An 11,795-nucleotide genomic window follows, 5' to 3' on the forward strand; every position below is an offset into this window, starting at 1 on the left:
GAGGCCGGCAGACGCATCCGCAGCGTGGCATCCATAGGGAGGCAGATAACTGGGACCCACGTGGCTTCCTACGTGCAGACGGTCACGCGAACAGAGCGAGCGAAATGGTATGGCGGTACGCAGCGTGGGGTCCACGCGGTGGGGCGCGCAGGCTTCTTTCGCGTGCAGCGCGGCCTCCTGCACGAAGGACCGGAGGCGTCTGATATTTTGAAGTAGCTCAGGACATCCACGCGTTAGTAAGACTTGATTTTTGCTAGAAGGCAACATATTGTTTGATCGTCTTGTTTGCTCGGTATTGTTTTAGCCAAGAATCTATATCTACTATAAAGGAGTAAAGGAAATAAAAATATCTTGGCACTCACATATTTTCTACCCAGTTTATTTTCTGTACGTTAGATCTAGCTTAAACTCAGATCCAACGTACCTATATCTTCCAGACTGATCTAACGAGCAGTCCCACCGGAAACTATCATAAACTGTTTACATTTACCCTCTGCCGATGCCCTCTTTTTTTTCACCAACAATTCGATACCCGCCCGCGCATACCCACACCCGCCCGCGGGTACCCTTCTTCCTCCTTGCCAGTCACGACTTTTCGTTCGCGCCGCGACACCGCCCTGCCTTCTACGCGAAACTGCCGCGCTCTTTCTTGCCCCGCGGCGCCGCGACTCCGCCGCTCTCGGGAATGCCGTCCCAGCCCCCGCCTGGCTTCACCGGCGGAAGCCCCCGGACCCCGGCGCCGTTCCAGCCCGCGCCGGGCATCACCGGTGGAATCGCCCGGATCCTGGCGGCGCTCTCCGCCCAGGCCGTTCCCCCGGGCTCCACCGGAAGAATCCGCCGGATCCCTGCGAGGCTCTACGCCCAGGCCGTCCCCCCGGTCTCCGCCGGCGGAACCCGCCGGATCCCGGCGGCGCTTTCCTCGCAGTCCGTCCCCCGCGCCGCGCAGAAATTTGTACGCGCCTCTCACCCTCCGTCTCTCATTTTTCGTCTTTGCGCGCTGCACTGTCCGGTGGGCTGATGTGTTCCTTCGCCGCGCTCTTAGACTGTGCTTGTCGATTGGTGTCTGGAGAGAGTGGAGGGCGAGGAGGGCAAGATCCACGTCGCTGGAAGCACCTTCACCCCGTAAAATGAGCCCGCAAATGAGGCATCTCCTTCGTGGTTCCATTTAACGATTTCGTTTTCCCAAATTACCCTCCCAAATGTGCTTAAGTTGTGTATCCTGTTTGTAAAATTGGATTCCTTTCTTTCCTCAATTAGATAAAATCAGTAGATCGGAAAATATAATATTTTTATTTCTTTGGCAATTTGAGAAATTCAATGGTAGCATGAAAAAAAATTGCCAAACGATTTCCATTGGTACTCCACAATTGATCTCACGGTGCTGTAGCCTACTATGCAAACAGGAAGCTGAAAGGTGTAAAATTTCGCCTCTCATTTGGCTTTTTTGTATATTAAAGTTGTGATTAGCTGATAGTGTAGCAGTGTGTTTCACTTAATTTCTTCACTTCAGGATCTGTGCACAATTTCTATTGTGGGATTTCTTCGACTGTTTACCGGAACAATTGTAGTAGTTTGTTAGCACGACCATGTAACTTTTAAAGTTTTGGTTGACGAAATGTTTTGATTAATATTTCCTCACTTATGTTATCCCTGCTTGGGTTTCACTAATGCCATTTACAAATTTGATTAGGTGCTACTTTTTGGTGACATTTCTTCAAAAAGAGATCCAGAAGCATATCTAAATTAATTTTCTATTCCATCTGTATGACTATTTCGTTGGAAAATAACGATGCGATGAGAATGAAATGCTGCCACTGATTGTCAATACTCCTTGCTGGGTAAAAGGTATCTCTTAATCATTCGAGGGCTGATTTGCTTGGTCTTACCACATACTTGATTCAGTGACATTTTTTTTTTGTATTTTTATTTAATGCAGGTGCTGGTTTTGATATGCTCATAGAGATGCTAAGGTATATCTGTGCCCACAATAGTTTTTCAGATACGCATCACAATGCAGAGCAAGAATCTCCCTGATGGAGTGTTTTGGCTAGATGGTGGGCAAGCAGGACCTAAGATGATTAACATCATTGCTGCTTTTCATGATGCCTCGAATAGATCGTGAGTAATTTTTTTTCAGTTAGAATTCAGAAACTGATATAGTTCCTCGTACTTGTGAAATATATATGTAGGCTTGTACCTATGAAAATTAAGCCATTTATCTCTGGTTATGCTCAGACCTGTATCTGCAAATTTTAGTGATTCTGTGACTGCACCATTCAAAGATAGCTGCATTTGGGAAGTTTACATGTTCTCTACCTGGGTTGACCGGATAATGCATTCTATATTTAGCTATCAGTTTTCCTTATACCATGTTTTGACTTATCTATATTTTTTTTTGCATCGAGTTAATACACGGCCTTGACTCTATCTATATAGAACTGAAAGAATGCCAGCCTTTTTGTCTGAATCGTTGTGTGGTTTTGGTGATCAGGATATCCATCGAATCCCATCCTGTCAACTCATTCTCCTCCTGGCTGATTAATACCCCTGTGTGTTAACAGGTAAAGTCCATTCTTAAAAATCTTCTTCACCTACCAAATTCGACATCGTCCATGCAAAATCATGGTATGATAAAAAGGCACGTACAATATGCACTTTTTGCTAATTGTTCGCGTATGCTACACCCAATACAATTTTATGAAATTCATTACATATCACTATTCTAAATGCTGCCAACATATGTTCTGGTTTTGATGATTCGCTTGGCTGGATGTTCTTTGAACTTACCCCAATATACAGTGATTATTATAAAGAAATGAAGAACCAACAATTGAGATAAGGCTTGAGCTGTTGTGCAAATGATCACTCCATCAGTCCGAGTGCATGTCAAACCCTTGAGCTCTTTCTGGATAAGTACTACTTAGTACTCTGATTTAAAAGTGCATGTGTCTGTATTCAGACTTCTACTCTATCATGATCAGCCCGAATGTGAATTAATAGGCATAGGAAGTAAATTGCTTGGTGTAGCAACAAAGAATAATTAATTAGAGATAATTCATTATGTTTGGTGATAGGACTAAATGTTACTGCTTCACAACAGGCATAATCTTAATTCAGAGTCTAATCATAATCTGAGCAAAGTTGGTTGATCCTGTGTGATTAGTTGATTACCGATTAGTGTCATTCAGTTACTTCGGGCCTGTTTAGTTGCACCCCAAAACGCTAAATTTTTCAAGATTCCCCGTCACATCGAATCTTTGGACGCATGCATGAAACATTAAATCTAAATAAAAAATAAAACTAATTACACAGTTTAGACGAAATCCACGAGACGAATCTTTTAAGTCTAATTAGACTATGATTGGACACTAATTGCCAAATAACAACGAAAACGCTACAGTAGCGTTTTGCCAAAAATTTTGGCATCCAAACTGGCCCTTCTATGTTTTAGGTGTTTCCTACCGGTGCAAGCGGTAGAGTCTTACCGCCTGTGACCAGAAGGTTCCGGGTTCGAGCCGCGGTCTCCTTGCATTGCACAAGCGAGGGTAAGGCTTGCCACTGACACCCTTCCCCAGACCCTGCACAGAGCGGGAGCTCTCTGCACTGGGTACGCCCCCTTTTTTTTTTGTTGTTGAAGCTAAACGCATGCACCTTTTCTTTGTTTATTTTTATGTTTTGTTGTGAAGCTATAATTCGTACAGAAACCATGGTGATGAAATACTAAAAAGGGCGTACCCAGTGCAGAGAGCTTCCGCTCTGTGCGGGGTCTGGGGAAGGGTGTTAGTGGCAAGCCTTACCCTCGCCTGTGCAATGCGAGGAGACCGCGACTCGAACCCGGGACCTTCCAGTCACAGGCGGTAAGACTCTACCGCTTGCACAAGGCCCGCCCTTCATGGTGATGAAATACTAAAAATGTTAATTCCAGATTCAATTTCGCTATTATTTCCTATATATACAATACTAAAAATGTTAATTCCAGATTCGATTTGGCTATTATTTTCTATATATACGATCCCTTTTACCTTACAACAACAACAACAAAGCCTTTAAGTCCCAAACAAGTTGGGGTAGGCTAGAGTTGAAACCCATCAGAAGCAATCAAGGTTCAGGCACACGAATAGCTGTCTTCCAAGCACTCCTATCTAAGATTAAGTCTTTGGGTATATTCCATCCTTTCAAGTCTCCTTTTATTGCCTCTACCTAAGTCAACTTCGGTCTTTCTCTGCCTCTCTTCACGTTACTATCCTGGCTTAGGATTCCACTACGCACCGGTGCCTCTGTCGTTGCATATGTCCAAACCATCTCAACCGGTGTTGGTTTGTTACTGTAGATTTATTATAGATCGACCACTTCAATGTCATTACTTGCACATTCAGTATATATGTGCATGTCTCTATGCATTTCCTTTTATGCTCATTTTTAAGTGCTGACAGTGTCTGCGTGTCAAGATTGTGCAAGTAATGACACCCATATTTCAATTGATGCTCATTCAGGAATGGGCAAGGTGCCTAGAATGTTCAAGGAGAGGGTAAAGGAGCAAGAACAGGGTCTATGGCAGTTTTTAGATCCCCATTTAGCAAAATCTTGTTGCCATCAAGGATGCAGTTACCCAAGAAAATAATTGATGCCATATTTTTTTCAGAATTGTTGATTGAGCAAAATCTTGATGTCATTGAGGATGCAATTACCCAAGAAAATAAGTGATGCCATATTTTTTTCAGTATTATTGTTTTTTTATTCTAAGTTTAGATACAAATTCAAGAAAAAGTATCATATAGAAATTTACTAATACAAAAGTATTTTTATAGCATTTTTATTTTAAAGTTTTTTTTAGACACGTGTGTGCCGCACGTGCATCTCTACTAGTAACAGGAAAAAAATTGACTTACTGAACATCCTCAATCTACCTTGGGCCTTCATTTCCAGCATCACAGAATTCCATTTCTGATTCTTAAAGGTGGAGCCATGACATGAGCCGATGAAGCAGTTATTTCTCCTGTGCTATTTTCCAGTCCATGTAGATGTGAGATCTTGGTTTAACAAATTAAGAAGAAAGAAGAAGAGAGGACTTGTTGGACGCCCGATGCCAGTTTTTGTCTTCACCGATGCGCAGTTTTTCCACAGGGTAACAAAGTTCGTTCACTGTTATCATTGCATTATCATCATCGTCATCCAGAAGGGCATGGGCATGCATTATCGTCATCGCCGCTCGGAAGGGAAGCAGAACCCGGAGCGGGTGAGCGCCTGGAGACGCACGCACGTACTGTATGCGTTTGGAAAAACAAGTAAACAACCGCATGCCATTGCCATGCCGCGGCGCCGTCGCTTCCACGGAACGGAAGTCAGACGACGACGGAGACTCCAAAATTCAGGATCGTGTGCACGGTTTTCAGCCTTATTCAGAGAAATCGCTGGCCACAGGCCCACACCACACCACACCCGGGTGCTAGATTTATTTGTCCGCAGCTGACCCCGGCGACTCCCTTCCCTTGGTAGTGGTGGGGAAGCATTGCTCCCAGAGCATATACCCCGGACACTGCAGTCGTGGAGGCCATGTAAGCACTCACACGATTTGGTGCTGCGAGCATATCAACATGCACGGACACACTGTTATTAGTTTCCCGGAACCTTCAACTCCAAAGGCAGACAACTAAAACAGAGCCGGGACTGGGGACATGAGAATTCGATGCTCCTGGTTTGAGACCCTTCTTCTACGTCCGATCCAACGGTCCTCGAGCCGTCTCCATGATCCGAAGCTCCATCGCGGCCGTCGAAGGCGGGCAGAGCCGCAGCACACTGCAGCAGGAGCAGAATGCCCGGGCGTAGAGGTTTCTGTGGCAAGTGCGTGGCGGAACTGTCAAATTCCGGTCCAAGTATCTGACCGTGACCGCAGCTGCATGCGTGCGTGCGTCAGACGCCCTCTTTTTCACAACCTCCCACACCGCGCAGACGCGAACAAGAACCACCACCACGCCACCACCTATTCTTTCTCCTCCTCCCGATGCAGACCGCCGTGGTGGTGGTGGTGGCGCTGCTGCTCCCCCTCTCCGCCTTGCTGCGCTTAGGCTGCTTAGCCACGGCCACGCCCGCCGCCGACACCAACCGGACCAGCAGCGGCAACGACACGAGCTGCGCGCCGGCGAGATGCGGAGGCCTGAACATCACGTACCCGTTCTCGCTCGCCGGCGAGCATCCGCTGGAGTGCGGCTACCCGGCCTTCGGGCTGACATGCGACGCTGCTGCTGGCAGGGCCTACCTCAGCAGGACGTTCAGGGTGAACCTGTACCGCGTGCTCAGCATATCCTACGACAACCGCTCCATGCTTGTGGCGGTGGAGACCGCCTTCTCCGGCGACGGGGCGTGTAGAATCCCGGACTTCAACGTGTCCTCTGGCCTCGGCCTCTTCCCGGTCAACATCAGCGCCACCAACAGGGACGACCTCACCTTCGTCTACAACTGCAAGATTCCTCGCAACGAGCTGCTGACAGGGCCATGTGCCAAGCACGCAGTTGGAGCTTACATCTCCGAGAGGCCGGGCGACGTGGAGAGCAGCCGGCCGCAGTGGGTTCAGGCGAACTGCAGCTCCGCGAGCGTGCCGGTGCGCGGGTTCCAAGATGGGATGAACCTGACTCGTGAGTCCGTGTACGACTCATTGATCAGCGATGGTTTCCTCCTGGACTGGCCCACGCTTGGAGACTGCGAGGCGTGCAAACTGAAAGGAGGGCAGTGCAGGTTCTTCGAGCTTTCCTTCCAATGCGTCAATTCGTCGACTTCTTCCCGTGGTAAGCATCGTCTACTACCTAGTGTTACTTTGGATTGGAGAAGCAATACATTACTAAGTACTCCTACATGGACATAATCTCACCATTGCTGCATTATTTTACCTGTTCTTGTGAATTTGCATTAAACCTTCATTCATTTTTTTTGTTGCATTAAACCTGAATTCCTACTATGACACCAAGCAAGCGAAACAAAACAACAAGTGTTGTTCGTCGTAGATAAGATGCACTTGACGCGAACAAGATAAAACAATCAATGTCAGCCTCATGTTTGAATACTGCTTCCCCTTTGACTTGTCTAGCTCTAGCCTCATGTTTGGATGCAATGTCATCTTGATGTCTACTTGTTCGGTTGAGATTGAGATCATGTCTGTCTTTTACTTTCTCGGCTGTCCCAACTCATGTAAACTATTATATCACTATATGTCCTATCAAAAACTTCACTTTGTCTTGCACTGACAAATTAAATGAGTTGCACTTGTCGTTGAGTAGAGTAATCCAGAAGATTAGTATACTACTTGAGTTTTTTGCATAACTCCAACAAACAATCAAACAGTTGACCCTGATGTAATGATGTGGCAAGTAAGGGGCATGCAACAATTTTTTTTCTCTGATCGTTGTTAAGAGTAAAAAGTTCTTTTTTTTTTCATTTCTCTGAAACTTTATGAGTTGGTTAATTCTCATGATCTCATCTCCTTACGAAACTTTTCTGAACATGCAGGCGGCACAAAGAGTCTTGGGCTCAAAATTGCAGGAGGTAATGAAAACTTTATTCTCAGAATGAAAGGCCAGACCTTATTGTGCAAATTCGCATGCTTGGATTTGGCAGTGTTTCAAAATTCGATGCCTCAACAATTGCTTATTTGAAATTTTAAATTATGTGGAAATTGACCAGCAATTATCCATGGAGCCATATTAGTTCACTATATGACTTATGACGTGGTTATTCTTGGGGTTTGAACCGGTGTCACCAGCAGGAATGGGAGCAGCTCTTCTGTGTGTGATCATACTGAGCATTGGGTTTCTCCTCATGCTACACAAGCGAAGGAAGAGGAAGCGATCTGCGTCACTGGCCGGGCTTATCCGTGATGGGACGCCATTGGCATCGCTCAGGAAAGAGTTGAGCATGACGGGGTCGCCGCGTACGCACATCTTCACTTACGAGGAGCTCGACGAGGCCACCGATGGCTTCAGCGACGAACGCGAGCTCGGCGTCGGCGGCTTCGGCACAGTGTACAAAGGCACGACAGGGTTTTCAGTTTCAGCTAGTACTGTCTGATGCATGGTTTCATCAGAGGTAAAAAAAAGCTAAGAAATGGCGTGCACGTTGACGGTGTGCAGGGACTCTGCGGGACGGGAACGTGGTGGCGGTGAAGCGGCTGTACAAGAACAGCTACAAGAGCGTGGAGCAGTTCCAGAACGAGGTGGAGATCCTGTCGCGGCTGCGCCACCCGAACCTGGTGACGCTCTACGGCTGCACCTCGCCGCGCAGCAGCCGCGACCTGCTCCTCGTCTACGAGTACGTCCCCAACGGCACGCTGGCCGACCACCTCCACGGCGCGCGCGCCTCGGCCTCGGCCTCGGCGGCGGGGTCCGACCCCGCGCCGCCGCCGCCGCTGACGCTCTCGTGGCCCGTCCGCCTGGGCATCGCCGTGGAGACGGCGAGCGCGCTGGAGTACCTCCACGGCGTGGAGCCGCAGCAGGTAGTGCACCGCGACGTGAAGACCAACAACATCCTCCTGGACGAGGCGTTCCACGTGAAGGTGGCCGACTTCGGGCTGTCCCGGCTGTTCCCGGCGCACGCCACGCACGTGTCCACGGCGCCGCAGGGCACGCCCGGGTACGTCGACCCCATGTACCACCAGTGCTACCAGCTCACCGACAAGAGCGACGTGTACAGCTTCGGCGTCGTGCTGGTGGAGCTTATCTCCTCCAGGCCCGCCGTGGACATCAGCCGCGCCCGCGCCGGCGGCGGCGGCGACGTCAACCTGGCCAGCATGGCCGTGCACATGATCCAGTGCTACGAGATCGACCGCCTCGTGGACCCGCGGATCGGGTACCGGACGGACGGCGGGACGAAGCGCGCCGTGGACCTCGTCGCCGAGATGGCGTTCCGGTGCCTGCAGCCGGAGCAGGACGTCAGGCCGGCCATCAGTGAGGTGCTGGACGCGCTGAGAGAGGCGCAGAGGATGGAGCAGGATGGGTGCGCCGTCAAGGCCAAGGATGACATGGGGTTGCTGAAGAAGAGCAGGGACGGCTCGCCGGACTCCGTCATGTATCAGTGGACCAGCCCATCCACCACTACCCATAACAGCAGTTGAGGATTCAGTCAGAAAAGAAGCATGTCAGTGACCTGTGTGCAGTGTGCTCTATCGCTTATTAGGTTAGGTAACCTGTAAATTGATGCATTTCTGGAAGTGAGTGTTTTTGTGCAGAAAATTTGTCTCGCTGAAAGCTTCCCTGTAAAGGTCATATGGATGATAGAGAATTCAGCTTCTGCGCCAACTGAAACATCTAGCATTCACCGAAAATATTGGTATTATATTGCTGTACACGTAAGATGGAATGCCGTGCTGCATACTTCCGATTGGAGGAATCTTTTCGCGACATTTCCATGTTCACACCTGCACAAGCACAACAAACTTTGTGTGACTTCCCACACCTTCAGGTTGTTGGCCATGGCTTCTGCTGACATGCAGACAAAAAGACCAGTCTATTTCATTTTCAGAATACATAAAGTAGAAAGCATAATACTGTATCTTTCAGTCAGCGAACCAAGACCTTTTTTTTTTGCATACCCAAATTATACATTTTTTGTGTACTACATCCGTTCCAGGACAAATGCTTTGGTAATCTTCCGTTGGACGTTCACACACCTTGTGTGAATCTGAATCATCCGCAGTACAGGGAGTCAGTCGCGCAAGGTACATCCAGTGCGAAATTTTGCATGATCTCCGACTTGAGCAACAAGGGGGCCCAAATTTTGGGCAAAAACATACATACACTGCTCTTCTCTGCAATGCTGGTTGGACTTGGACATGCACAACAATACTCGTGCAAGTGCAATACAACAATCATCAACAATGCATCATCTGGTACGATCTCCTCTGCATCTGTTCGTACTGCTCTTCTTCTCCAGCCTCGCCGCGGCCTCTGCAGCCACAGAGCGGATAATCCCGAACTCCACCACGTCGTCGTCGTCGTCGTGCCCGTCGTACCGGTGCGGCCACACCGTGGACATCCGGTACCCGTTCTGGATCGACGACGACGGCAGCGCGAGCTCGAGCGCCGGCAACGCCTCCTCCTCCTCCTCCTCCCACTGCGGGTACCCGAGCCTGCTCCTGGAGTGCCGGCGCGAGACGCCGGTGCTGCCGCTCCCGTCGGGGGACTACGCCGTGACGCACATCATGTACGGCGACCGCACGCTGTCGCTATTCGACCTCGGCGTGTTCTCGCTGTCCAACACCTGCCCGCTGGTGGGCCGCAACCTGTCCCTCCCCTCCGGGTCGCCGCTGTCGCTCACGCCCCGGGACGCCAACCTCACCTTCTTCGTGCACTGCTCCTTCGTGGGCATCCCGGCGCACCTCGTGGCGTGCCTCGAGGGCGACGGCAGGCACCACTCGTACGTGTTCCGCGACGGCGACGAGCTCGCGCCGTACGGCTACGCGGGGCTGTGCCAGAGCGTCATCAGCATGCCCGTGCTGCGGAGGTCCCTGCTCGGCGCCGCGGGGGTCGTCCACCAGCCCGCTGGACGCCGTCGTGCCCGCGCTCAACATGGGGTTCGAGCTGAGCTGGAGGCCGGAGACGGACGGGGAGTGCGGACAGTGCGAGAGAGCCGGCGGCCTGTGCGGCCGCCGTCGACGGCAGGAGGGGCACGGGCCGTGGACCTTCGCGTGCTTCCGGGCTGCGGCGAACCCAGCGTGGATTCCTCCGAAAACTCCAGGTACGCTGTACGCGCATATATTGCTCTCCTCAAGGCGTTTTTTATAGAGATTTCCTAGATTTTTGCTGCGTCAAGGTTTAATTATAAATGGGCTTAACAATATGGAGCTCTCCGAGACGCGTAGTTAAGACTTGGCCTGACAGCAAGTCAGGCAAACTATAAAGGAAGGCCCAAGTACACTGGGCCTTAGCCCGTATAAGGTCCGGTCTCCGGTGGACTTAAGATTTGTTGAATTGGTGCAATCGGCACGCTGAGACGTGAGACCTCTCTCAAGCCGGTCACAATTAGCAGCTTTAGCAGAAAAGCCATACAAACATCCAAAGAGGATGAGCTGTTTTTTTTTTTTGGTCTAAAAGAGGAGCTGGAGCTGTTTTTTTATGAGGGAGCTACTTCTAGAGACTTCTATTCTAGCTCCGGTTACTGTGGAACTTTTGGAAGATGAGCCGTGTCAAATATAGGCACTAAGATTTTACCTTGTCAGTTGTCTGGTCCATTCCCTATCACATCTATTTCGGTTTATTGACCCTAGGCAACCCAAAGAGCAAATCACCACAGTAGGCACGGCTAGCACACTATGATGTTGTACTCCGAGTCGAAATCCTAGCACTATGATCATGGTGCTCAACGAGTTAGCACTATGATACATTACCTTCGGTGATCATTAGCCCATCAGGGGTTGTGTTTCAGGGTTTGTCGGTTGACAAATAGTCCAAACCCCAAACCCTAGCATATTACCTTTATGGTCATTTGGGTCGAGTTTTAGGATTTGTGGGTTGTCGAATACCCAGAAACAATATGTGTTGGAAGGTGGATCATGCAGACACGCCATGGCCATTGGCGACGGAAGTCTAGTTGTGGACTTGTGGTATAACATATACTGAATGGTGTGTGTTCAGATAATGTAAGGTCGAAGAAAGTATTGATGGAGTCGACAAAGATAGAAGATAACGGTGGGAAAATGAGAAAAGACACCTAGACCACTGGTCAAAACGTGGGGAAGTAGGTTGGTAATATTCTAGGAAGATGACAGCTTATAATGAGATTCCAATCAGGATTAGCGAATTTCAATGTTT

The 11,795-nt window shown here is 49.3% G+C and overlaps 2 protein-coding genes and 1 pseudogene across 7 annotated transcripts; all 3 read left to right on the forward strand.

Annotated features, from left to right (window-relative positions):
- Window positions 1–541: 541 nt before the first annotated feature.
- Window positions 542–4,724, forward strand: LOC136457813 (uncharacterized). 6 transcript variants are annotated; one of them, XM_066457816.1, is made up of 7 exons: window positions 542–952; window positions 1,043–1,122; window positions 1,691–1,845; window positions 1,937–1,970; window positions 2,052–2,118; window positions 2,492–2,561; window positions 4,494–4,724. In XM_066457816.1, the coding sequence occupies exons 1-3, from the start codon at window positions 686–688 to the stop codon at window positions 1,740–1,742; spliced, it is 399 nt and encodes a 132-aa protein (XP_066313913.1). In that variant the 5' UTR covers window positions 542–685; the 3' UTR covers window positions 1,743–1,845; window positions 1,937–1,970; window positions 2,052–2,118; window positions 2,492–2,561; window positions 4,494–4,724. The 6 variants fall into 6 exon arrangements, with proteins under 6 accessions (XP_066313913.1, XP_066313915.1, XP_066313912.1 ...); XM_066457818.1 differs by having other exon boundaries at window positions 1,043–1,144; window positions 1,937–2,118; XM_066457815.1 differs by having other exon boundaries at window positions 1,937–2,118.
- An 851-nt stretch (window positions 4,725–5,575) lies between these two features.
- On the forward strand, window positions 5,576–9,338 carry LOC136457815 (LEAF RUST 10 DISEASE-RESISTANCE LOCUS RECEPTOR-LIKE PROTEIN KINASE-like 1.2). Its single transcript, XM_066457821.1, has 4 exons — window positions 5,576–6,782; window positions 7,501–7,536; window positions 7,757–8,020; window positions 8,121–9,338. Exons 1-4 carry the CDS (start codon window positions 6,002–6,004, stop codon window positions 9,098–9,100), a joined length of 2,061 nt encoding a protein of 686 aa, XP_066313918.1. The 5' UTR covers window positions 5,576–6,001; the 3' UTR covers window positions 9,101–9,338.
- A 454-nt stretch (window positions 9,339–9,792) lies between these two features.
- LOC136461837 (LEAF RUST 10 DISEASE-RESISTANCE LOCUS RECEPTOR-LIKE PROTEIN KINASE-like 2.1) lies at window positions 9,793–11,030 on the forward strand (annotated as a pseudogene).
- The last annotated feature ends 765 nt before the right edge of the window (window positions 11,031–11,795 follow it).

Source organism: Miscanthus floridulus, chromosome 6 (genome assembly GCF_019320115.1).
Source record: "Miscanthus floridulus cultivar M001 chromosome 6, ASM1932011v1, whole genome shotgun sequence".
NCBI classification, from domain to species: domain Eukaryota; kingdom Viridiplantae; phylum Streptophyta; class Magnoliopsida; order Poales; family Poaceae; genus Miscanthus; species Miscanthus floridulus.